At 40.8% G+C, this 26223-nt stretch overlaps 2 protein-coding genes and 2 long non-coding RNA genes across 12 annotated transcripts in view; 1 reads left to right on the top strand and 3 right to left on the bottom strand.

Moving 5' to 3' along the window:
- The window catches only part of NFKB1 (nuclear factor kappa B subunit 1), a 58455-nt gene extending 40796 nt beyond the window's left edge, over positions 1-17659 (top strand). For all 4 annotated transcript variants that reach the window (XM_052683306.1, XM_052683304.1, XM_052683305.1 and 1 more), the window contains exons 12-24: positions 907-1029; positions 2240-2329; positions 3218-3412; positions 5618-5759; positions 8670-8784; positions 10792-10993; positions 11997-12166; positions 13011-13113; positions 13773-13894; positions 14747-14816; positions 15150-15322; positions 15457-15634; positions 16754-17659. In XM_052683306.1, the coding sequence (XP_052539266.1) occupies positions 907-1029; positions 2240-2329; positions 3218-3412; positions 5618-5759; positions 8670-8784; positions 10792-10993; positions 11997-12166; positions 13011-13113; positions 13773-13894; positions 14747-14816; positions 15150-15322; positions 15457-15634; positions 16754-16941 (1871 nt within the window). In that variant the 3' untranslated portion in view covers positions 16942-17659. The remainder of the gene's footprint in view (positions 1-906; positions 1030-2239; positions 2330-3217; positions 3413-5617; positions 5760-8669; positions 8785-10791; positions 10994-11996; positions 12167-13010; positions 13114-13772; positions 13895-14746; positions 14817-15149; positions 15323-15456; positions 15635-16753) is intronic.
- On the bottom strand, positions 13817-17299 carry LOC128080745 (uncharacterized). Of its 2 annotated transcripts, none has more exons than XR_008206869.1 (3): positions 17201-17299; positions 15724-15769; positions 13817-13910 (listed from the first exon to the last, which is right to left on the bottom strand). It is a non-coding gene; the product is annotated as an uncharacterized LOC128080745 (long non-coding RNA). The 2 variants fall into 2 exon arrangements; XR_008206868.1 differs by lacking the exon at positions 13817-13910 and adding an exon at positions 13918-14130.
- LOC128080744 (uncharacterized) lies at positions 17452-22185 on the bottom strand. The gene is made up of 4 exons (XR_008206867.1): positions 22053-22185; positions 20557-20669; positions 19142-19299; positions 17452-18215 (listed from the first exon to the last, which is right to left on the bottom strand). It is a non-coding gene; the product is annotated as an uncharacterized LOC128080744 (long non-coding RNA).
- Positions 22186-24366: 2181 nt separating this feature from the next.
- The window catches only part of MANBA (mannosidase beta), a 48106-nt gene continuing 46249 nt past the window's right edge, over positions 24367-26223 (bottom strand). For all 5 annotated transcript variants that reach the window (XM_052683308.1, XM_052683310.1, XM_052683309.1 and 2 more), the window contains one exon: positions 24367-24773. In XM_052683308.1, the coding sequence (XP_052539268.1) occupies positions 24549-24773 (225 nt within the window). In that variant the 3' untranslated portion in view covers positions 24367-24548. The remainder of the gene's footprint in view (positions 24774-26223) is intronic.

Here is a 26223-nt window from a genome sequence, read left to right as displayed (position 1 = left end):
GACCAGGCTCTAAGCAATCTGACTTAGCTGTGCATGTCCCTGTTCATTGCAGTGGATGACCTTTAAAGGTCCCTTCCAATTTTAAGGATTCTGTGATTCTAAATCTTTGTGTTTTGCTGTCCTGAGCAGGATAAGAGTATTTTACTTAGATGATAAAATAATGAGTCTTCTTGTCAGCTGCTGCCCGACATGGTCTGACAGTATTAGATCCTGTCTGAAAATAAGCTCTTTATTCTGTTGTCCTTTCTATTAATTTAAGCAAATTTTCAAGCAATGTTGTTTTAAACACTTCTCACCATCCTTACACTTTGACAGAAGTTTGAAGAGTTCTGCTGATGCTGTGTGCTCTTGGGGGTCAGTGCCTTGTGATTTTGCTGACTCTTTGAGAAGGGTCTATTTCTGAAGTAGATTTGCTTAGGAGAGAAATCTGTGCTTATATTCTCTAAAGGAGGATGTTCTTGAACAAGTATTCAGTTCAAGGCACTTGTTCTGATTTATGACTCAGATTAAACATTGAAGAATTTTGGCACCACTGATTTCCAGAGTTCTATGTACATGAGCTGCTTTTGATGGAAGCTCTGAGCCTCTTTCAGCATTTCTGCATGGGGTCCCTTCCTGTCCAAGCATGAGACATCTGACACAAGGGATCGTGTGAGCCCAAGAAATGCTGTCAGCAGACTGGGACTTGGCACTAACTTTTTTCTCACAGGAATTCTCACTGCTCCATTATGTACAAAACTGGTTTTTTTGGAGCTAGAAATGGGTTTACTCTGTACAGCGCTCCTTGTTTTCCCTTACCAACCAGTGTACTTCAGTAATAATTTCTATACGCTCATCTTTTTCTGGGTGTGGGCTCTAGTAAGAGTGACTCCTTATTCTGTCTGTTCCTTCTCACCTGACACGCAGATAAAGAAGAAGTGCAGAGGAAGCGGCAGAAGCTCATGCCAAACTTCTCCGATGGCTACGGTGGAGGCAGCGGCGCAGGAGGCAGTGGCATGTTTGGAGGAGGAGGCGGCGGTGCTGGCTCTGGTAGGACGGTGGCTCTGGGGAAAGAGGTTCTGATCTCAGTGCCTGTGGCACAGATAATTGTTCTGATGATGATACAAGGAATTCCACTCATTCCACCCTGGCCTTATACTGCTGTTACTCCTTTCAGTCAAGCTGCTCCTTGTTTTCTAAATGCTTTGTCAGCTACTCTTCCATCCTGCTTGGTTATGTGGCTCCTGGTGATTTAGGTTTTTTTTCTTCTTTGAAGCTTTAAATCACAGAAAACACTACTTTCTAGTTGGAGTCTGGGTTAGGGGTCCATCATACCTTAGCTTTGTTACTGCCTAGGGCTTCAAAGGCACTGAAATTCAGGAGGCAGCTAACTACTGTCTTACATGCCTAAAATTAAACAAATTCATAGTCATTACTGGAACCACGGGTGGAATTTAGCTAATTAACTCTGGTAGCACTAAGAATCATTAAAACTTTGAGATACTCGTTACTAAATTGCATGCTGTGCTCTGTCTGTTGAACCCAGAGCATATCTGAGATGCAGGATCGTCAGAGCAGAGCTTTGTTTTCTTGCAGCAGAGCATTAATGATGTAGATCAGCAAATGTCATCTGAGCCACAATACCTTTGTAGCACTTCTTTGAAGGAGGGGGAAAAGCAGCCATTGTCAAATTGTGACATGCATTGCTACCAACACTTCAACAATATAACAACTGAGTACAAATCTTCTGTAACCACAGTGATTCAAATCATAATGCAGCGTAGTGGTGACATCACATGTGAACGCGTGTCCTGGGAACAGAGAACTGTGTGTTTTTGAAGGGACGGGGCAGAGCGCACCCTCAGTCTGGAGAACTTACTTTAAAAGGATAGAATCAAACTGAAGCTGTGACAAAGGAAGTGGAGGTTGGATATTAGGAAAGGGTTCTTCGCAGAAAGGGTGGTCAGGCAGCAGAATGGGCTCCCCAAGGAAGTGGTCATGGCAATGAACTTGACAGAGTTGAAGATGCATTTGGACAGGGCTCTTGGACATATGGTCTGATTTTTGTGTGGTCCTTTGTGGAGCCTGGAGTTGGACACTTATTGGGTCCCTTCCAACTCAAGATACTCTATGATTCTATGAAGCACAAAATATGTAGAAAATAATATTTCTGTTCTTTAGTCTCAGTGTTCTTCAAGATGGTGTTTTCATTGCTGTAGGGTATCATTCTATTAATTCTTCATCTTTTTTCTACCTGTAGGGTTCAGTTATCCTTCCTACGGTTACTCTGCTTTTGGAGGAATGCATTTCCACCCTGGCACAACAAAGTCCAATGCTGGAATGAAACACGGTAACCCTGAAGATGTAATTTTTGCTGCAGTTGAACTGAGTTTGGCTATCTTCTACAATATGAACAGATGTTATGCAGATTTAACTGAGTGTGCTGTGTGGGGAGAGCTTTTCCCCTAAAGCCAGTCCCTTTCCTGGAACCTCCAGTGACTCAGAGGTTGACGTATATTACATTGCTCTGCTTCTTTTCAGTTACCTCAAAGTCCAGCTTAAATCTTCTTTTTAACCACTAACTTCTGTGAAGCAGTCACCAAATTGCCACAGTGTGCTTGATACATTCAGTGCATGTTTGGAGCAACAGCCCTTTTGCTGTTGGAAGTGATGATCCAAGGACTCAAGCAGAGAAAAGGCATCTTCTTTTGTTGCCGCAGTCTGGTACTACACGGTAGTCAAAAGAAGTAATACAAGAGTTTATGGAAAGATTTGAGTAATAATAATGATGGTCCTCTCTTCCTCAAACAGTCAAATAATTTCCAATCTGCTTGTTGAATATTCTGTAGTTATTTACAAAGTCACAGGGATGAATTTGCTGTCAGGGAAAACAAATCTGATTAATTTCAGTAGATTTCCTAGGAGTGCTTCAGACTCAGATTGATGTTCTTTGGAAGGAGGGTTTATCTGTTTTAGATATGCAAAAGTTTGTCTTTAAAACAGAGGCTGATGAAAACATAATCACTGCAGAGTGTGTTATGTTGCTTCATCTGTCCCTGTGAGTTGGTATCTGTAAGTGTTATGATTTATGAGTGTTTAAAAATAACCCCTATGCCAAAGGAAATTTTTATATTGAGTTCTTTTAGGGTTTATTTATTGCTGGTTGAGCTTTATCACTTTCATAAAAAAAAAAAAAGTGGGAGTATTGAACACTAATGGTATTTATTTCTGTTTGAAGAACTGTCAAATAGCACAGTTGAAAAAGATGAAGAGAGCTCTGATAAACAAAGTGGCAAATGGGACACGAAACACGATGTGAAAGTGGAAAGTGTGGAGAAGAATGAATGCAGAACCTCTGGTCATAATGAGGAGAAAGAGGATGCTTCTTTGTGCTGTAAAGATGAAGGAAACAAAGCAAAGTGTGGCTGTCAGGGTAAGTAAAAAATAGGTAGATCGTATTTACGGGAGAGGGCAAAGCTGGTGTTAAGTCTGGGAAACTCCATAATAACTCCATAAATGTCTGCTTATGGTTTTGAAAACATGATAATTTTTCTTTGAGGAAGCAAGAGAAGTTCAGCTCTCTAGAATCTGAGATCCTTCTCCATACATAGATTGGTAGATGGATAATCCTACACCTTCATACTGCCACTGGGCAACTGGTTCTGCAAGGAGGTGAGATGGCTGAGCCTGCTTGGCACATTTAATGCTGCTTCATAACAAACCTGTATGAGGTTCACTGAAAGCAGTGACCATACACAGAATACAACTCATGTATACAGTTCAGTACCTTTTGATTTTTTGGTAGGCTTTAATGGATAAAGAAGGTCTGTGAGATTGTTGTGCAGTCCTTCCCTACAGTTCTGCTGTAAAATTGCATGCAAAGTAACCTTAAAGGTTTGAATATAAAATGTAAACCCTTTCTGTTTCCATGCAGCAAATACACAGGAAAATGACATTTTTTGGGTAGCAAAACCTTTTGTGCAACCAACCAGTGAACAAAAGGGGAGGAAGACAGACGTAGTCAGTAGGAGTGGTTCAGCAGTACAGTTATAAAGTACACAAAACAAATTGCCCTCTCTCAAGCAGCAAGATTTTCTTGGCCTGGGGAAGTGCTGTAGTTGTGGGGTTTTTTTTAATGTGAATAACTGCTCTTTTAAAGGATTTGAGTAACCATCATCGTTTAATCTCATCAGATTAAAAAATCAACAATCGGAGTAGAGAGACATGTTTCAAGCACAGAGGAAAAAAATACCCAGAGAGGTCCAGTGTTCCAAATTTTTTGGATTTTTATGTTGTATGAGTAAAGACAGAATGGCTTAACCCTTTTTATGTTGGATATATATCCTGAATACAACATCTATTGAATCCAATTATTTAGTGTTAAGAAGTAAATAACAAGTAAAAATGCATCAGCCTATGCATGTAGTCTGGGAACCACAGTGATCTAGAAACTTCATGGATAGCCTTTGGCATATAGAAATTCTTTATCTTATACCACCTATTTCACCTGTTTGCTATTAGTGATTTCTAACCTTTTATAGGAACTTAAATTTGCACAGAATACAGGCTGGTTTCAGGTGATACTGCTTCTCAGAATGACGACTGTGGTTTCCAAGTTTATCTGTTTCATTTTTGCTAGTTTCTGCCGATACAGAACCACAAAGTGTTGGCAGAGCAGCTAGTGACCTCCTTCGGTTACGAGTACCCCTGTAAAGCTGAAGAGAGTGCCTCGTTCAGGCTGGGAAGGGGCACACAGCTCTGCATTTATGCCATATTTTCTGTGTGAGTTTCTGTACAATATTTGATAGAATCATAGAATGGCCTGGGTTGAAAAGAACCGCAGTGATCATCTCATTTCAACTCCCTGCTATGTGCGGGGTCAACAGGCACCAGACCAGGCTGCCCAGAGCCACGTCCAGCCTGGCCTTGAATGCCTCCAGGGATGGGGCATCCACAACCTCCTTGGGCAACCTGTTCCAGTGTGTCAGCACCCTCTGTGTGAAAAACTTCCTCCTAATATCTAATCTAAACCTCCCCTGTCTCAGTTTAAGACCATTCCCCCTTGTCCTGTCACTATTCACCCTTGTAAAAAGCCGTTCCCCCTCATGTTCATATGCTCCCTGCAAGTATTGGAAAGCCATGATGAGGTCTCCCTGGAGCCTTCTCTAAGCTAAGCAAGCCCAGTTCCCTCAACTTTTCTTAGGTCTCTTAGGCTTATTGTGCCTCTGTTTGCTCCAGTCTAAATCAGTCAGAACCATGTGGGATGTTCTTTTAAGTGTTCTGTGGACAGGAGGCTTTGCCTGTCTCTTGTATCTGAGCAGTTTCAAGTTTCTGCTTCTTTTGTTTCACTGCACACAAGTGCACATTAATGAATTATCAGTGCCACTCAAACCACAGGTAGCTTCCAGAGATGGGCTGTTCTCAGGATTCCTGCTGCCCAAGTGCTCAGCGTGTGCCTTGTTTTCCTTCCAAAAGACTCATTCCCTCTGTCCTTTCCTCTCAGGTGTAATTAACAACCCGTGTCAGTGAATCATTAAGTAATGAATGTGTGGTGATTTGCACTTCTTATTTCTGTGGCCAAAAGGTGCTGCTACAGGGAAGGCAGTTGAGCTAATAAAGACAAAAAATTGTGTTGCAGATGGTCTGTTCCTGGAGAAGGCTATGCAGCTCGCCAGGCGTCATTGCAACGCTCTCTTTGATTATGCTGTAACTGGAGATGTGAGGATGCTGCTAGCTGTTCAGCGCCACCTCACTGCTGTCCAGGATGACAATGGAGACAAGTAAGTCAGTGCTGGCAAGGACTCAGTGACGGGAGAGTGAAGTCTTTGGCAGCAGAGCGTAGTTAGCATTCCATCTGCTGTGGGTGCTGATCGGGGACTGCAGCACCACTCGAATCAAATAAACATTGTTCTCCTTTATGCTGCTTGGGAGAGGGATGGTTGTGATTTTTTGCTGCTCACACCAAGTTGGTTGCTGCAGTGCCTCTCAGAAATAATGTGTGAGGGTGTGCGGAGGATGCTGTGAGTTTGCATTTTCTTACTTCAGATCAGTGCTGAGTGTGAACTGCTGCATTTGTCGTGAAACACAGTTGATGGAGATCACCAGCTTTGTGCTGCAGGAGAGTGCCCTGCTTTTGATGCTATGCAAGTCCCTAACTCTTCATTGGGAATTTTAAGTTGTGGATGCTCTGGGAGAAGTAGAAATAATAGCTCGAGGGTCTTTGCTGCTTTTTCTCCTACTGTTACCGAAGGACACTGTGCAGATTCTGTGGGACTCACAGTGAGGAACAGATTATTAGTAGTTATTTAAAACCAAACTTGGTGGAAGTGATTCTGAACACATGCAAAGGTAATCTCTCTTGAATAAACAAGTGATATTATCACATTGTCGCTTTTTAGCTGGTAGGCTTTTGGCAGGCTCTGCACAATCAATTTTGTTTCCTTAATTGCAGTCTTTTGTGCAGTACATGCCAGGTAAACCTTAAGGTCCCTAACCAGATGGAAAATTACAAGACTGAAGCAGGCCTTAGAATACTGATAAGCTAAATACTCAAAATCACTGAGAACTGCTTACTTTGCTCTCCAGCTGGCAATTTGATGAAGCTTTGAGGTAAACAGGTATATGGATGATGTAGGGGCTAGCAATAAAATCTGCTGGCACTTTGGGCAATACAACTTCTGTGTGTATTTGTTGGTTTTTTTGTTGTTTTTTTTTAATGTTAAAAAAAATGATACTAATAATCCCCAGAAGATTGTGAGAGTATTAATCTCAGCCCCAGTAAGAGCGACCTGCATTTAAACATCAACACGGCGTTCCCCAGATTTGGACTTGAAGGGTTTTTCAACGAGTCAAAGTAGTTTAATCATTATGACAGTTATTTTTCCTGGATCAAGAAGTACCTGCAAGTATGTGAGTCTCAAGTTCATGTTGCTTTTCTCCTGGGAAGGAATTAGTCTGTGAGCATGTAATGCATATAAATTGCTCTGCAGCTATTGAACAAAACAAAGGTTTGGGGGCTGTCTGCCAGCTCTCTAACAGGAGCTGTTTAAGAAAAAAACAAAATTCCAAAATTTATAAATCAGTTCTCTGTAACTTTCACTTTAATCATTACAAACACATGGAAAAGACTATAAATTTTTTTGCTGAAGCCATGACAGAAGTATTACCAACAACAGTTTTGTACATCTTTCATGAAAATAGTCTGTAGGGAATGAAAATACCTTTGTTGAGATCCTGTGTTTTGTGTAATGGCTTTGATACCAAGTATGTTAATCTGTGATCAGCCTGCACTTACAGCAGTGCTCACTGTTACTGCATTCATAGCACAGATCTCATGAAGTCACATTAAAGCACTTTGCCTCCACAAGGTAAAATTGAAATATTTACCACAGGAAAGAGAACTGAAGGCAGTAGAAGAGCAAATCTGTGAGATTTGGAAATAAAATGTCAGCAGGAGAGATCATAGAGAGTAGCTCCTGGGGAGCAGAGGAACTCTTCTTTTATGGCAGCAGTGGGACTGTTGGAACAGCACAGAAGAACTGAGGGAGGAAGAGTGCCACAGTGCTGTCTATGGCAGTATCCAGAGACAATAAAACAGCCTCTCAGGATGAGTTTGTTTTAGAAGTCTTGGTTGTTTTTTTCCTTTTTTAACATATCTCGGGGATTCGGAGTGCTTGTTCTGAACTGAAAGAGGAGACTCTATGCCACAAATGGCAAGGGACTTCTTTATTTTTCTGATAGAAGTGTAGATGTGAGTGCATTCAGGTATTCCTGTAGCAGATTCTTTAACAAGCACATTGTGTGACCTGTGCTGATGCATGTCCTCAGCAAAAGGCTTAAGAGAATCTAGAAGTTGGCCAGGGAGAGCTTGCTAAGGTGTGATTCCAAACGGGGCACAGCTTTGAAATGACATCTCAAAGAAACAAGACAAATCAGATGAATGATTATTGTCACAACCTGCTTTTTTCCTGGTGTTTTTTTGGCAAGTACAGCCACTCAGGCTGGCGGAGTGAAGGAAGTATCTCTGGAGCGGAGCACAGCAAAGGCTGCAGCAGAAACTCAGCAGAAGTGGTGCTTTGCTTTGCAGAGTCGCTCATGTCCTTCAGCACATTTTTGCTTCAGCAAGAAAGACACCTTTGGCCACTGCTGCAAATCCTGGGGGTGTTGGTCACTGACCTGAGCCCTGAGTCATTTTTCTGTTTGAAAATGAAAACAGGACAAACCTACAGAATGGGGAGGGGGGAACCCCTGAGGGAAAATCTGCCTGGGTGGCAGAGGGCTGTGGAAATTCTGGAGGAAGGCTTTGACAGGAAGAGATATCTGTGCCTTAATTATTCAGCACACTGGAAAAAAAAATAAAATAAAATAATAATTAAAAAAAAAAAAAAAAAAACAGCCAGTGAAGAATGTGGCTATTTCAGACAAGTTCTGAGACTTTTCTTTTGTGATGCAAAGTTTTTATTTGTAGGGCTAGTAGTTAAGTCATACTCAGGACCAGCAAAATTCATTCTGATTCTTCTTTTGTGATTGAAGCGGTAACACAGCTTTCTTCTAACTCAGTTTTTTTTATGTTAGCATTTATTTTAGGTGTTGACAAAGACTTCTAATAGTCAGCTGTACAGCCAAGTCTTAGAATTTGTATCATACGTTTGAGAATACAGTGACAATGCTAATCTGTTATTTTGTTTCAGTGTCCTTCATTTGTCAATTATCCACCTTCATAGAGAACTGGTTAAAAACCTGTTGCAAGTGATGCCGGACATGAATTATAGCAGCATTATCAACATGAGAAATGACCTTTATCAGGTATGCTGTTGTGGTGGTGTAACTGATGGAGATCATTCAGCCAGCTGTAACTGTTCTCCTTACTGTCTTATTTTCCTTCTGTTCATCAGAATGAGCCCAGATCACATAGTAAGGCAAACTGGTTTGCAGTTTCATGCACTGAGGAACACAGTGACACGCTGTAAGGAGGTGGAAGAACAAGGGCATGTTTTCCTTCTATTATTTCCTAACTGTCTTGATGTTAAGAGAAACATCTCCATTTGTTTATTATAGAACAGCCCCAAAATACCGAATTCTTCAGTTTATATTTTCATTATTTGGCTCCTCTGTTATTAAATTAGAGATCTGGATTAGTGTGCCAACTCCGGGCTCTTTCAAATGTTTTAATGCAGGATAATTCAGGATCATGAGTGAGTTGCTGAGGAAGCTTGTAACAAACTATGTCTTTCTGTAGCCTAGGTCTTCATGCCCGTTGTATGAGCACCAGAGTTTTTCTTTCATTTTTCAGTTCACAGTGTACCACAAAACAAAAAACAAAAAACATGTCTTTTACCCAGTAGGGAAGTAACTGTTAGCAGCCCAGCACAATTCTCTCCTCAACTTATCTGTAACACAGTTTGAGGTTTTTCTGCTGCAACTTAGATGGGCTTTAAAAAGAGCTATGGAAACTTGCCAGTAGAAGCAGCTCTCTTCAACCATGCATGCCATTCCGTTGTCACAAAGGTACCCAGCTGGACATCACACACAGCACTTCTGAGACTTGTGCCATTTCTTTCTGTTCAGCTCCACGCTATAAATGATACAGCCAAGACTTCGTTCTGTGCAGATAATCTCAGAGGCTTTATTGTGACTTCTCTGTTCTCCTTCATGTTTCATTTTGTCCTCGCATAAAGGAAGTTTGAAATGTGAAAGGTGATGAAAGCAAAAAGATTCTGAACTGAATTTTGCATGCCCTCTGTTTAACAGAAATAGGAAGCAAAGCTGTGCTCCATAGAAGAAATAAATCTCTAACTACCAGAACTTCTCCAGCTGCTCTACCTTTCACTTAAGCCTTAAGCCAGCGATGGGAGGGAAATGCAGGTTTAGTCTAAGGTTTCCCTTTGTGCAGATACTCTGAAAGAATCTCATGCTTTGCCATATCAATTCAAGTAATTGCAAATACAATGGTAATTCCACTGACAAACACAAGCTTGTTTTACAGATTATTAAAGAAATAGGTATATAGATTATTAAAGAAATTAGTTCCTTTTTTTACAGTAAGCTGTAAATATAAAAGTAATGATATGGAGATGGAATCTTCTCCATTTTTCAGATTACTTTAGTTTAGGAATACAATTTCCTAAACCACTGCAGTGCCTCACTGTTAAATACATACTTTGTGATCCATGAAACTTGTTATTGGCAAGGATGCAGTATACAGTTAACATCTGGAAAAATTTGCAATCTCAGCCTGAGAGCCTCAGTGCTACAGGTGTCTTTGTGCAAAAATATTGTGTAATCTGAACTTTGGCAAACAGCAAGTTTTTCTGCTTTTTTGTATGTAGTTGTTTTGAAGAATAAGGAAATCCTAAACCTGTGGCTGGGAACTTGCTTTTTAGGAGCAAAATTAGAGTATGATTCAGTTGCAGAGGCAGAGCTGAACAGGCTCTAGAAAGTGTGTGTGCTCCTTCTGTGGCAGGAGCTTGGCAGGGTTAGTGCACCTGGGAGTACAGGGGATTCTCTCATTTTCCAAGACCTTTGCACTACAAACAGCCAGGTTAGTCCCCCAGTCCACAAGGTAGGCAATGTCTTCCTTCCTCCTCAGGTCTGACTGCTGACACCAGTGAGGTGGCTTTTATTTCCAGTAAGTAGAAAACCCGATCTCTATTATATAGCAGAAGAAAATGTACTCGTACACAAGTTTTTCACCTGTGCCAGCGTTAAAGCAGAGCAGCACCTCACAGTAGGTGCTTTCATTGGCTTAGCAGATTTCTGTAAAGGGGTGTTGTTGCCCCTCATCTTCTCATGGCTCACTTCTGTTGCTTCCAGACCCCCTTGCACCTGGCAGTAATCACAAAGCAGGCAGAGGTGGTTGAAGACTTGCTGAAGGCTGGAGCAAATGTCAACCTTCTGGATCGCCACGGTAATTCTGTCTTACATTTAGCTGCTGCTGAAGGAGATGACAAGATTCTGAGTCTGCTCCTCAAGCATCAGAAGGCATCTTCAATGATTGACCTTTTCAATGGCGAAGGTATGGAACGATAGTGCCTGTACTTTACACTTACTTGCCTTCTAGACAAGCACCCCACCATTTCTGACAACCCAGTCTTTCTAGGCGGATACAGACCTTGGAAGTTGCATCTTTCCATGGTTTGCACATTGTAGCCTTGGCTTTTATACACCTGCAGTCAGATAAAAGAACATACATGTGTAGGTTTTGTGGTTATACAGAACGTACAGATTGGTAATGTCCATATTACACACTATGGATTTGAACTTTTTGTTCTTTAGCATCACAAAAATTCAGGAACCGTGTTCCTCTTGGGATGCCTTACAGAACCACTGTTTAGAAGAAATTCCAAGTGAAAATATTTCCTCTTCTCCAGTGGATAAAGTTCCCTCAAAAGTCATTTCTGGACCAGTGTCAAGTATCACATCTGGAACACTGGGACCACAGAGTTACCAAAGCTTATAAAATACCCACAGAGACCCTACTCTCCCACTTCTCAATGGCTCAGGTCATTTGAATTCAGTACTCTTGCACTAGATGTAGATAGTAAAATACCTGGCCTAAAAATGTCACTGTGCGATTTAAAAAACTGTGTTAAGTTTGTCAGAGAGAGTTGATCCTTCGTATTCTTTATAAGTAGAAAGCTTTATGATTCTCTTTTTGAGCAATTAATGTTGAGGTGACAGAGCTGCCTGACCTTTAAGGAGCATAATTCTCCAGGATGTTTCTAGAACATTCTAGGGTGATTCATTTTTCTTCCTTTCTGTTCCTCTGTGCAATTCGCTGATTTTTTCATGCATGGTTTTGAGTCACAATAATACAAGTAGTTCCAATTTATGCACGAAGAACATTTCAATTATCACCATTTTTGGTGCACAGACAGGCAAAGGTCACTCTTGCTCAGATAACTACAGTAACTCTCAGTCATTTTACAGCCTCTCAGAGATGCAGCTGCTTAAGAAGTCACTGCTGTGACATTTCTGTGTTTTTCAAATGTTAATGTACACAAATGGCTTTTGTGTAGGTCTCAGTGCAGTTCACATGGTGGTGATGGCCAATAGCTTGTCCTGTCTGAAACTACTGATTGCTGCTGGAGTTAACGTCAATGCTCAGGAACAAAAATCTGGACGAACTGCATTGCATTTAGCTGTTGAACAAGAGAACATCCCCTTGGCAGGCTGCCTTTTGCTTGAGGTGAGGGCAGAATTTCTTTTTCCTCGGTCTTCCCAGAGATGTATTTTCAAGACTTTTAAAATAAGTCAGTCTGCAGTGGAAATGAAGTGGTGTTTCTCTTCATCGGCTTGGTTATTTTAACTGGTATAATGGGAAATTTTTCACTGATGTTATTTATTTGCTATTAGTTATTCAGCACTGCTGATGAACCTTTTTTTAAGCTGAGAAATTTGGTTTGTGACCCTGACCTGACTGCCTGTGCCATGCTTAATTTGCACTGAGCATCCCAGCAGCCAATGAAACTACTCACGAACAAGTTGCTGATCTGGTGTGGTGGAATGCGTATGCAGATGTGCAGAGAGATAGCTGTGTGTATCTGTAAATATTTGTCTCATCTCTCACACCTTGATCTTAGCACACTTAATTGCACACACCCACAGCTACCTGCAGTAGCTCCCCTGGTATGGGGTACAGATGCGCTAGCGGCCCATCTGCTCTGCTGAAGGGCAGCAGGAAGGCAGCTTGCAGTGCACAGCAGATGCTGAGGGTAATCTGATAATAGAACTATTATCTGATTAGTATTATGGGATGCAAAGTGGCTTTTGAGTTTTATCTACCTGGCCTATTTGGGTTCAGACAGCATGCCTCCTGCTGTAGTACTGCAGTGCGCAACCACTGTCTGTTCTTGTGTGCAATAGCTGTAATCACCTTCCGATTCATTCTTTTCAGACAACGGCTGGAATTTTTGCACAGACAGGCATGGAATGGTGCTGCTTGCAGAATAACAAGGTTTATGCAGACAAGTCTCCATGTAGCAGTACTGTATGCATGAATAGCATTTTCCTTCTTCTCTTTTAATACTTAGGGTGATGCAGATGTGGACAGCACTACCTACGATGGCACAACACCTCTTCACATAGCAGCTGGAAGGGGCTTTACAAAACTGGCAGCAGTTCTCAAAGCAGCAGGTATTCAGTCAAATATTTGTTGCAGTGTTCTCTTTAACTGTGCCAATTCACGTTAGGGGGCTGCACTTAGGAGTTAGTGAACTTCTTAATGAGGAGAAGATACCAGATGTTAAAAGGCTTGTTTCTGCTCGGGAAAGTCCTAGTTTCAGGGGGTCTTTAGCACCATCTAGTGGCTAAAAAAAGCAAAGCAAAACTGTCTAAGTAAAAATAGTTCCCAAGCATTCTTGGAAGTTTTGGGGTATGTGTAGATATTTTTTTAATACCTGCAGCAGACAAAAAACCCAGTTTTATGGTTGGAATAAGGGTCGGACTGCTTTTAAAGGCAAAGAAACTGGGAACACTTCTCCCTAGTTTTGTATCATTACAGTAAAGTTAGTTTTGGTTTTGTACTGGAATGTTTTTTTCAGTTGCATTTAAACCTTCGATACCTGAATTTTCTCCTTAGAAATCCAAGCCTCCCACAGCTCTGGCTGTGTGATTGCTCTTTTAGTAACATTTGTGCTTTCTCTGACACTACAAAAGGGAAGCCCTGCACCTGTATTTTAAGTTTTGAATTGCAAACCTTCTAATTTAGCTATTTTAACTATGCTTTTCAATAACACAATGTAAAACAGCTTAAAAGCCTTTCCTTAGAAATTTCTTGCCCACTTGTTTTCCAGGTGCAGATCCTCACATTGAGAACTTTGAGCCACTCTTTGATGTAGAAGAAGATGTGAAAGATGATGATGATGAAGGAATTGTACCTGGAACAACACCACTGGATATGGCAGCCAACTGGGAGGTACGTGGTCTGTTGTCTTTTAGTATTAAAAAAAAAAAAAGAGGATAGTTCAGTTTTGTCAGCCAATTTGCTTCATTTCATCTAGTTATATAAATAGTGACAGAGTTCTGTAGCACCTCACTGACATAAAAAACAAACTTACTGAGCCATAAGAAACGGTGAAGTAGGATTGGAAGCTCCTCTTAGCCTACTTCTGTTGAGCGGGATTCAACAAGCATTTCTTCAAAGTAGCTGCACTGGGTTGTCAATATGGAAAAGAATGCAGCAGATTGAGCAGCATGTGCTTGCAGGTGCACGTTCAGGGTCTGCGAGCCCAGGGTGAGACACTGTAATACGTTTCTCTGCTGCACGGTCTTTAGAACTGCAGACTGGGTGGTATGTAGTGAAAATAGACTTTTGTGTCTTACCTAAACATTGGTTAGATTACATGGTTCAAGCTCCAGTATCCAAGTACATGCAGCTAGCATGATGTGAGCATATAAGTAGCCAGCATTCTGATCATATGGAGCGAGGGTGGGGAGTGGTACCGAGAAGATGAAAATGGAGCCCAGGCTTTGTTTCAAATTACTAGTTGTAGATAGCTGCTAACTCCTCACTTATCTACTGCTACAGCCCCTTGTTTACTGCACAGGCTGCTTCTGTATCCTGACAATAATTGCCAGACGACAGAGCTTAAGGGCAAGGGAGATGAACTTACAGATTTATCCCTCAAGGTATAAATGATTTATAAAAAAAAAAAAAAAAAAAAGGGGGCCATTTACAATACTGCATAAACAATACTACTGAAACTTGTCCAAATAATGGACAAACAACCAGGTTTTGCTAAATAATAAATTGAATGTATTCTTTTAGGTATATGACATATTAAATGGCAAACCCTACGTGGCAGCAGCAGCAGTTTCAGAGGACTTAATGACACAAGGTAACATCTGTAAAGAGGACCTGGCCTCCCCTTGGTAATGAACAGCTGAGTACACAAAGCATGCTTGGAGAATAACAAAACAAGCAGAGGCTCGTAAGGGAGGTGGGGAGGGAGAAGAGGTACTCACTACCACTGCAGTCTTTGAATGAGCAAGATTCTGTTAAGAAGCACGGCACGAGGACCCAAGTTCGTACGTTTTCAATATTACAGCAGTATATTAGTAAATAGCAGTGGATGCTACAATAAGTAATTTTTAATTTGGCTTTGCATCTGCTTAGAAATGAACTGGTGTGCGACTCATGTAAATTACAGATGTATTTTTCTGTTCCCCAGGCCCTCTGAAAGAGCTGAATGAAAGCTCCAAGCAGCAGCTTTACAAGCTATTGGAAACACCTGATTCAAGCAAGAACTGGTCTACTCTAGCAGAAAAGTTGGGTCTTGGCATTCTTAATAATGCCTTCAGGTTGAGCCCTTCACCTTCGAAAACTCTGCTAGATAACTATAAGGTAATGTGTCTGTAACAAGTTATAAAGAACATGCAGATGTGCAGTGAATGTTGTCCTGCACAGTGAGATACTGCAGCCCTTTGGTTTTGGCTAGCCAGGATGAAGCTGTGAGCATCTGCTGTCTTCTCTTTTAGATTTCTGGAGGTACAGTTCAAGAGCTGATTGCTGCTTTGAGACAGATGGATCACACGGAAGCTATTGAAGTAATTGAGAAAGCACTATCTAGTTCACAAAGTCAGCCTCACCAGGAGGACAACACAATAGAAGCTTTTCCTATATCATCACCAGCCAATTTTGCAAAGGGAGAGACAGGTAAAATTAACATTTCTTAGTTCTTCCTCCTTGCTTTGGAACGCTAATAGACAGCAGAGTTTCTTACCCATTATGTCTGAGATCCTTACCTGTTTCTGTTTGTGTACCATGCAGGGCTTTCTCAGTTGACATTTGCTAGATGCACAAGAAAGGAAAAATGGATTATTTTAACCTGTAGCTACAGTATTGAGTATAACTGGCTCCTTTTTCCTTAATGTGGTCATCTGCCATTTACTGATACTAATTCCTTAGATGTTTAAAAGATAAACTAGGGAATGAATTTACAGGTTTATACACATTCCCATTATGTTTTCACTTGCCCCTTTCTTCCACCCAATCTAGACAAACACAGATGTTTGGGGTTCATAAACTTCTCAAAGAATCAACCATAGCAACTCCATCCTGGTCCAACTGTGCTAGACATGGAACAAACATTTGCACCTTTCAAGAGTGTGTTTGTACATATTACCTCTTTAGACTATTCTTAAAGAGGAAGGGAGTTTGTGCTGCTTTGCAATATGAATGTCATTTTTTAAAAAAAAAAACAGTTGTTTAGAAAAATACCACTTGGCTCTGTAATACACCAGCTGCTGTTCTATTCACTACAACTCTGATACAGTTCTCTCGCAATCAGGTGCTTATTTTATGAAGCTTACACAGAGGACAGCTTTGTATTTCAGTCTCCCTTTAATAACTAGATGAAACCTCAGAAATCAGCAATTGAAATAACATGAGAATTTTAAGGAGCCTCATCCTGGAGCTGCGTACTTGCGCAGTCCATGCATCTGAGATGCAGAGAACTTTTTGCCCTGCTGCTACCACACTGGGGCAGACTCCTGACTCCAGTGGAGTGACAGTATTAATGTCAGCAGCACAGCAGGCTTCGCATCTCACCCAAACGCTGCCTGCAGTTGATCTCTGCCAGCAGTGCATCAGCTCACATGCTCTGCTCAACTGAAAGCATTCAGCCTGTGCTGATTCAGCCTTTTCCAATAGCAGTACCTAAAGCTACAGTTATTTCCTTATACAAGAGTTGTAACCTGTTGCTTTGTATTCTTCTGGCCTTTTGGGATGTCACTGAAGTAAAACAAACTAATTGATTTCCCTTTTCTCTCTCAGGTGAACTTTATAATCACAAATTTCAAGACACTGAAAGCACGTGTGACAGCGGGGTAGAGACCTCCTTCCGCAAACTGAGCTTTACTTATTCAGACTCTCTGAACAGCAAGTCATCGGTAACACTTAGCAAAATGACCCTGGGCTACAGCCAGGAAAGCTCAGAGCAAAGCAATTATATACCTAACTAGGTAACTTCAATTAGCAATATATGCAGTTACAGAAACAACCCCAACGTTTAGAATTACACTGATGTTGTCACAGATGGAGGGAAGTAAATTCACAACCAGAAATGCACTGGAGGATCCACACACGAACCTGAACCAGTGGTAACTCCTCACCCTTGCTTCCTTCCTCAAGTACTGTCCATTTATAAGCCACATCTGAGAACCAGGGCTCCGTGCCACATTAATACAAAGGACTGGACACTGATGGACTGAGGGAGCTCACCTGGTTTGTGAGGATTTTCTTTTGTAGATGAAAGACACTCCTTATTAATGCCTAATATCAGCTCACTTAATTCAAAGAGGTAAAGCACACAGCAATCAAAGGATGGTTTCTGGCTGTTCCCTTCAGAAGTTTTGCAGCACGGTTGTCTGGAAAAAGCTCCTAAAAATCACTGGTAAAGAAAAAGTAGTGACTTTAATTGCAACAGTGACAACTCTGACAAAAGAATCCAAAAAAAAAAAAAAAAAAAAAAAAAAAAAAAAAAAAAAAAAAAAAAAATCTTGTATATTTCAAATAATGTATTTAAACATAGCTTTGGTGCCTCTAAAAAAAAAAAATCAAGTTTTGCATTTCCTACTTGTAAATAGTTTTTTATATCAGTTCCTTTTTAAAAAAAAATAAATGTGTGCTTTTTAAAAGCTTATTTTTATTTTACTTTTATAATAAAAACTCAAAATTAAATCTTGTCTACGCTTGCTGTAATTTTTACATAACTTCCAATTGCAATTAGTTACAGAAGATCTAGTACTGAGTTCTGGCAATTTCCAACTACTAAAATATATGAAAGGTTGCAAACCTCTTCTCCTTAAACTTAAGTGTCTTATAGGGAACGAGACCACAAGGATCTGCTGCAGCTGAGAATCTGTGCTGAGAGCCTCTGATTCATAGTCCTTGATAGTTCTCATAATTCTGGCAGCAGAGAGTCATCAATGCTGAAGTCCACAATTCAGCTTATCAGCAAAACTAATGAGGTGGTTTTTACTTGGCTACCTGAAACAACTCTATAACCATGTTTCTGAGGAGTATTTATTTTTGTCTCAAATTAATCCCAGTGAGTGCAACAGTTACAGATATTGCCCCTACTACAGGTACAGAACAGCTATCAGATTTAACTATAAAAATGCAAAGTGCTGTCATATCACTTACCCATAGCCAGCTTTCATGGCACAGGGGTGGAGTTTTTGACACACTGATGATCCTTGGCTGACTTCAGTCTTCAGTAATGTGGATATAGTTCCTGGGAAAGGAGATAATATAAATAAAATAATATTAAATACTTCCATTCATTACAGCAAATGCTACTATGAAGTCACAATCAGTGAAAAATCTTTTGAAGTAACTCCATATCCAGCTGAATTAATTCCAGAGAAACAGGATACAAAATGGTAAAAATACAGTGCTTTCTTTCAGTTACCACATGAGCAGCCTATGAATGCAGCAGTGTGGACTTCTGTTTGATGAGTGTAGTTGTCCAGTGTTCCGCCTTCATTTCTAGCTGCAACTATTTTTTAAATGCAGAAACGGGCAAAGGTTTTCATGTTCTGTCCCTGTCAGAGCCACTGAGTCACTCCTACCTTCTGGCACCAATCTTCCAGCACAGCCTGGAGGGGGTGACAGAGACTTTTATCAAGGTTTCTGTAATCCTGCAGGTCACCAAGGCAGGCTGGCTGTTGATGAGCACAGTTAGTTAGCATTGCTTCTGGCCCTCTGCTGCTTTTAAACCACCAGAAGAGACATGGCATAAGTGGCAGGCTGGCATCTTTTCTTGCAGTTTCTTTGCAGCAACAGAAGCTTCAGACTTTTTTGGTTTTGTTTTTTTTGTTTGTTTGTTTTGTGGTTTAGCAATAGAGAAATACTAATGTAGTCTCATTAATCATGAACACTAAATTTCTAGTCAGGTCATAACTTCTCCCATCTGCTTTAGCCCTCAGCATCTTAAGCATGTGTTACAGGCATGACCCATGGTTTGGCAAAAGCAGGCAAGAATAGAAGGCAGCTGGCAAGGGAGCACTACAGGTGTCAGGCTGCCTAGTGCAAGAGGTATTTGTTTCTTTTTTGTATAGTTCCACACCAGCAGAGTAAATTTACTGGAGAGCCTTGTGTTTACCTCGGTTTAATTCAAAGAAAATGCTCATGCACACAGCTTTGCTTTTTCTTCCTTACCTTTTCTCTTATCAGCAGGCAGTCATCCTTTGCAGGGCACGCAGCCTTGTTCTTCTGGCACCTGGAAGGAGGCAGGCACCACAACGAAGGGGAAATGCCCAAGCACACTGCTGCCTCATGCAGGTTGAAGGAAGAAGTGTACACAGAGGAAGCATGGTCTGCAGGAAAAGAGTATGAGCAGTGCACCCAAGTCTCAACAGAAACACTTTGAGTAGCTGCATTCTTAACAAGTAACCATTAAGAGAGATTTATACATCCCATTAGCTCACCTTAGACACAGATTTATTCTTATGTCACCTTATGCAAGAAAGGAGTGCTATTCCTGTTCCCCAAGTCTGAAGGTCAAACAAATGAGAGAACCCAGCTCACTGCTTGAGATCTCCTGTGCATGACTGGGTTATGGAGAAACGTTGTCCCACCCAACACTGAGAAGACTTGACCACACCAACACAGGGTAGTAACAAGGACTAATCATTACTGACTCATGTTCAGTACAGTTACAGGCCTGTAGCACAAGCTATTGTCCCTATTCTACTCCACGTTAGCCCTGAAGGAACAAAAATCAAGACCCTGTTATTAACTAAAGTTCAGAAAAGCTAAGTGTATCTCTGTTCTAAATAGAATTTCTGGAGTTACTTTTACCTTTTCCCTAACAGAACCTTTAGGAAAACTGTTCCAGCGATCTACCAAGCTCCTATTTACTCCAAGCATTACTGCATGACTGTGCAGGAGGCCTAGAGTGCACTGCTGTTAGCAAATAGGACAGCAAAGCTGGAGGAAGGGCCAAAAAGCATATACTAACAACTTGAAGCAAGATGTTTGCACTGGGGGCTCGTCCCTCTGAGTGCTAGTCACACTTTCAGTTTCTTTGGCAGAGATTAATCTAGAAATATCTCCAAAGGTATTTAACTAAGCTTTCCCTCCCTCCCCAGTACATAGACAGGTGCAACCTTTAGACACTTCCAATCAAGTTCTATAAGTTACATTATACATTATATATTATAAATTATAGCAAGAATCTAAATCTGAAATACACTTAATCTGCACTTGCAGTAAAAGGTATCTGCTGCGTTGTTTTGCTTTGTACCACAGTAACAGACACCAGAAATAGGGAACAGAGGAAAAATATGGCGTGACAACAGAACACTACAGATTTTCTCTATGTTTGACATTAAAAAAGGCTATTTAGAAAGTTTAACTGAGCTTGTTTTTAAAGTGTCTGCCATTGCTGTGAGTTTCCAGCGACTTTTGTTTACCAGCCTACAGTGGTATATGAAATGTCTTTTCTCCCTTTCATGGGCTGGTGAAGTGCTGTTTTCCTGTGTTTAAGGAAAAAAGCAACCTTTCCTCCCTTGAGGTGACAAGGAACAGTGGTGACCGTTCATTAGCTCAAGATGCAACTGGCCAATACTCACTTACAGCTTACAGCTCTTCTGGAGCATACAATGCTCTTAAAGCAGAGCAGTCCTGCAGCGATTCTGCCACAAGTTTCATCCAAACTTTTGATGAATTCCAAAGATTCCTACAGCTATAAGCAAAAGACAGCACAAGTTAATTCCAGGAGATGCTTTTCTGTATCCAGGGTTATGAAATAATGTGATGCCCTGCTTAGAACTAGGCTGCAGTATGTACGTTATCCAAAGCCCATAGAACTCTTAAATTAGTCAGTGGGAAAACCAATTGTAAAAAGTAAAAAGTTTTCCATCATCCACTTAGCCACGCTACTTTCACAATACAGACGTGTGCAAGTTGATCTGTGGGCTTCATTACACACTGCAAATGCTTGTGACTGACTTACTGTCAGTTAACCCGTGGCCTACAGTAGCCACATACAATGGCATTTTCCCAATGCTGACAGAGACGAAACCAAGAAATTGTTAAGGTTCTGCATTTTTCACTTAAGACTACTTGCTTCTCTATCCCTAATTACACTGAACAGGGACTTTCATTTCACTATCCTCTGACATCTGATTGAGAAGGACAACTGCGTTAACTCGATTCCTTGACTGGAACATACACTTAAACATTCAAACAACAAGATCCTGGTTTACTCAACTTCTCCCCCACAGGGTAAGAAAGGAAAACAAAGACTCCAGGATTGTAAAAGCAAGCCCTAACTCTTCCTTTCTGAGAACAAGAATCTCACTCTCAACTGATGCTGCTATAAGTCATTGAAGTGACTCTGCTACACACTCCAAAGACAGATGGGGTACTAACAGGAACAGAAGTGCTGAAGAAAGATATGCCTCTAAAGCAGACAAATTGTTCAGGCCTTGGGCTAGGCAAGCAACAGGTGACACAGACTGACAAAGAGCTACGTATTTGGAGATGAATTCTAGGTACACATCTCATGAAAACCAGAAATATAAAATCCAGAAAAGCTTTCAAAAACAGTTAGAGGTAAACTTAAGAGAAAAAAAAAAAGAGAAAAAAAAAGCCTTCCTTGCATGGCAGAAAGTATCACCAGAGGTGCTTTCTGCAGCTCCCTGACCATCAGACAGACCATCAGACAGACCATCTCTGCAACTCTCGAAGTAGTTCAGAGCAAAGTTGGACAGAGACCAGTTTTAGGACATCGTCCCAGATAACACCATACAACTTTCTACCAAAAGCTGCTCTCAAGTTCTGTTCCTGGCAGTGGTCCTGCTGAAGGGAAATCTGATGGCTGCTTTTGTCATCTGTGGAGAACAGCCCTGCAGGAGCCTGGCAGGGAAGCAGTCTCCATCCATTAGAAAAAAACATAAGCACGAGCAAACCCAGCAATCCCTAGACAAAGTACTGCAAGGCTACATGCAGAAAGAATACTGGTAGGGCCACCAATAATTGAACAACACTGCAGACAAGCACCAGGACACGTAGCAATTGCTTTTCCTAATCCATTCACTGCCGATTCCCAACCCATCAGATACACCTGGCAATACAAGTGCAGTTGAGCCACTGGAACCCACACTCAGATGGCTATGGATGATGCATACTCCAAAGATCTCTTCGCTGTTGTGTTCTTGACCTTGCCCTGATCTGAGACAAAAGCAGAACAGTGGTATTTATTAATAATTTTTATCCCATATTTTCGGCATAGTGGTTACGTTTTTCCATCCTTACCTTATATAGGGCTCTATTGCTGTCATGATTCCACTTGATTCCAAGATACTGAAAAATCTAAAGGCTTTTTCTTCTATTCTTGGCCCAGGGTGCCTCTCATGTACCATTTACATGAGGTGATCAACACCTGCATTATCTGTAAAGTTTTATTCATGGCTATAATTTTCCCTATTTATTTAACATAATCTGTAAATAGTAGCACATAAACATATTTTAATTATTTCACATCTTCTTTTAACAACTCTTGAATCAGAAAAGACCTCCAATGCTCAGTTAGCTGTTTTGATGACCTAGTAAAGCATTTGTAAGGAAATTCCATTAATCATTTCACTTCCACATTCAAGTTTTTCCTCTTCCTCAGGACTATTTTCATTTTGGTTAATGACCCATTCCAAAAACAGCTGCAGATCACCAAGCACCTGTCAAGATGTTTATTTATTGCCCATTAGAACTGCAGCCACTACAAAGCAACTCTTTACTTCAGGTTTTTTTAACTGACCAATATGACACAATCATTTTCCCTATATGCACTCCATAACCCAGCACCCCCATAAATATCATCTACATGGTGCTTTCACTTCAGAGGTGGATGTCACCAGCACAGCTTGTTCAGACACTTTCTACTGTGAAGTAGAAAAATGCAGGAAAATGCATACTGTGGTTGCACTGCAACAGGTTTCCCATGGAACCCCAGCAAGATCTCAGCTGCATTTCAAATCACATCTGAAAGAAGTTGATGTTTAGCAACCTGCCTGAGGCACAGCTTGGTGACCTGGACTTCCAGATGACCAAACCCTCTGCTATCATCTGCTATCTATCAGACTGCTGTAGCCCCTGCACTGAAGCACATTTATTTTCTTATCTTTAAATGCCTAAGTGAGACATTTCCACGGGAAGCCAAAACGTTTTAAGAACAACTTATTCAGAAACAGAGTAAAAGGTGATGTACGGTTACTCTGTATGGACTAACAAACATAATGAACCCCCAGATCTAATTATGAGTAAGCCGTGTTTTCACCAGGAAAGGTATATACAAAGAAACAAATTAAAGATGGTCAGGTTTTCCTTTGGTGACGTCCATATAACATTTTGGAGGTGACATACACGCAAGAGGTTAAGAGCAAACACACCAAAGCAGAATTATGACACAATTTGCTTGATAAACAAGTAAGCCAACTCCTCTGAAAGGAGAAGAGGCCCAGAGTGGGGCACAGGCCACTCACAGGGAGTGGCAGGAGGTAGCAGCAATACACAAGGGAGAACATCAGTCCCTGCACTGTGCATTTAGTGGAGAAAAAGGAGAAAATTCTAACGCTGTGGTCCTCTCAATAACCATTTATTTTCTCTCTTGCTTTCTTTCTCTTTGTACCTTTGCCAACTTTTCTCTCATTCTTTTCCCACAGCCAGGCACATCTCATACCATGACACACTAAGCAGGAATCCACATGAGCAAACAAAGTTTGTGACTGCAGCTGTCTGGGAACCGTATAATAATTAAGGTTGGAAAAGATTTCTAAGATCCAACCATCAACCCATGACCACCACGCCCAGTAAACTATGTTCCATGCACCACATCTACATGCTTCTGAACACCTTCAGGCCCCCTGCTGCCGCTGCCACTGCCATGAGGAATGTGCAGAGGGACTTAAATGAGGCAGTGGTACACAGAGAGCAGCAGCCAGCAGCACTGTGTGATGGTGTGCTCCCCCTCCACTTTCTTTCTCCCAACTTCCTTCCTCAGCCTGGCCTCACAAATAAGGCCTTGCACAAGCAACCAGATTAATGGGGCAAGGACTACAGTAGATGAAACAAACCACCCTAAGAGTGAGCTGGGTGAAAAAAATGCACTGTTCAACTTGTTGGCCTGTGGAGGTGGTCTCAGTTTCATTCCCTGACCTTCCTCCTTACCTTCTGGTAGTCCTGGGATGATTTTTCACTTATAGCATTGTGAAAGTGGAAAAAATTTATGTATTTTACAAACATAGTCTAGAGGGACATATCTGTTGTCTTTGAGGTAGGAGAGAACTACAACCCAGTAATTTCTTTTACATGAATTGGAAGAGTCTTACACCAACTAACCCCTCCCATTTTGTGCGGGATGTAATTACCTGAGAAAGCCAATGTTCAATGCACCACATATATTATAAGCAAGCTGTGTTGTTGCTATCTTTACATTGAACCAGCAGTTAAAATTCACACATGACAAAACAAAACATTCAGTCATCTCATCTCGTAGGTCACCTCAACTGCAGTCAAATTCTTCCCAGTTTTTCCTCTCCCTGTTTTGTCATCTAGAACAAAATCATCAGGCAACGTCCATCAAAGATGTCAAGGTGAACGACTTTTCTAGTTCTTCAACACTGGTAGGCTCCCAAGGATAAAAAATAACCACCTTCTTCTTTTCCATCATGAGGAAACCATTATCACTAAACCTACCCTTTATACTCCCTACATCCAAAGTAACAAAAGGAGCAATTGCAGTAGTCTGAAGATCAAATATATAAACATCATCTTGTTGCGATACAGTGGCCTGGAAGAAAAAAAAGAAATAAAAATAAAAAACATACTAAGAACAACCAGTTACACCCAAACTGTGAAAGAGTTGTTTGTGATTAAAACAGACTGAGATAAACCCCCACGTTTGATTAAAGTTATTCTTATTTTCCTATTCTATTACTGTAATATATTCTGGAACTAAAAGGTCAAATACATAACAATCATGCAAAAATCACAAATATTGATGATAGCTTTTCTTCAGAATAACACAGATCGTGAAAAATGAAACTAAGGAGTGTTTTCCTTTCTTTTGAAAATTACCAAATAAATAGTAATATGATTTATACTCAGAACTTGTATCCTAAACTTATTGTGGTGATTTACTGTGGAGTTCCCCCTTTACCTATGTACCTAGGTAGGTATAACCTATGATAACCTATTAATTTATGCTCTAAAGTAGCTGGTCTTTCTGATCACATCAGTAACAGAACCACATGGCAAAAGTCACAGCAGCACAAGAGGTCACCTCTTCCTAACAGAATAGTCTTTATGCTACATTGAAAAGGCAGCTATGTTGTGAAATATCAGAATGAGGCCTAATATTAAGTTCAATCAGTAGTTAATCTCTGTAAAGCTTAAAAGAACAACCGGGATAAATTTTCACGGAGCGGTCTCCATTCCCTGTCAAGAAACGTTATGATATACTGCTTTTGAATTCCAATATGTGGAGAGCAAAATGTAAAAAAACACACCCTGCTTAAAAGAAAAACAACTCTTAATTTTCGAGAAAAAGTACACGTAGTTTGTATTGTGTGCTAACTGAAGAAACAGTAACAACGCTATGAAGGGTAGCACTTAGATTAGCAATACATTTGGAAGTCTAGTTAGATTATTAGTAACTATGTATAGAAGCACCACCTTCTTATGAAACAAAAATATTTTTTAAATCACAGCTGCGTATGTTCTTAAAATACCTGCTCTGCATTTATCCCTGCTAGCTATCCTTACTAGCTGCTACTGCAGAGACAACACAGCCATGGGAAAGAGGCATGAAATTTCCCAGCAGTGCTCCAGTTGCACAGCTTTTATTATTGGTGATGTCATCCTCAAAAAATAAAAAAAAAAAAGCAACCCAGCATGACTCAGACTCCAGATTGTGCCACCAGCTGAAAAAAATAAATAAAAAACAGGCTGGTTTCTTTCCTTTGTATACTCCGAAAGCAGGCCCTGCTACCATCAAAGAGATAAGAGGGGAAAATCTAGCCTATTTTCTTTTTGTAAAGCAATTATGCTGGTCTAGATTTAAAGAGATTAAAGACCTCTATTCTCCCCTTGTTTAGTTTAGCACTAAAGAGCAAGGCTGCAGTCTGGAAGCCACATGTGAGAACACACAGGTCCCCATTCAGCCACTCTGCTGACTAAGAATTTTGCAATACGATTTACGCACTGAAAAGTGAAGCTTAACTAAATTTGTGGTGCACATG

This window comes from Tympanuchus pallidicinctus, unplaced genomic scaffold (genome assembly GCF_026119805.1).
Source record: "Tympanuchus pallidicinctus isolate F22 unplaced genomic scaffold, pur_lepc_1.0 scaffold2, whole genome shotgun sequence".
NCBI lineage: Eukaryota > Metazoa > Chordata > Aves > Galliformes > Phasianidae > Tympanuchus > Tympanuchus pallidicinctus.
This window is presented reverse-complemented; position numbering and strand designations above follow the sequence as displayed.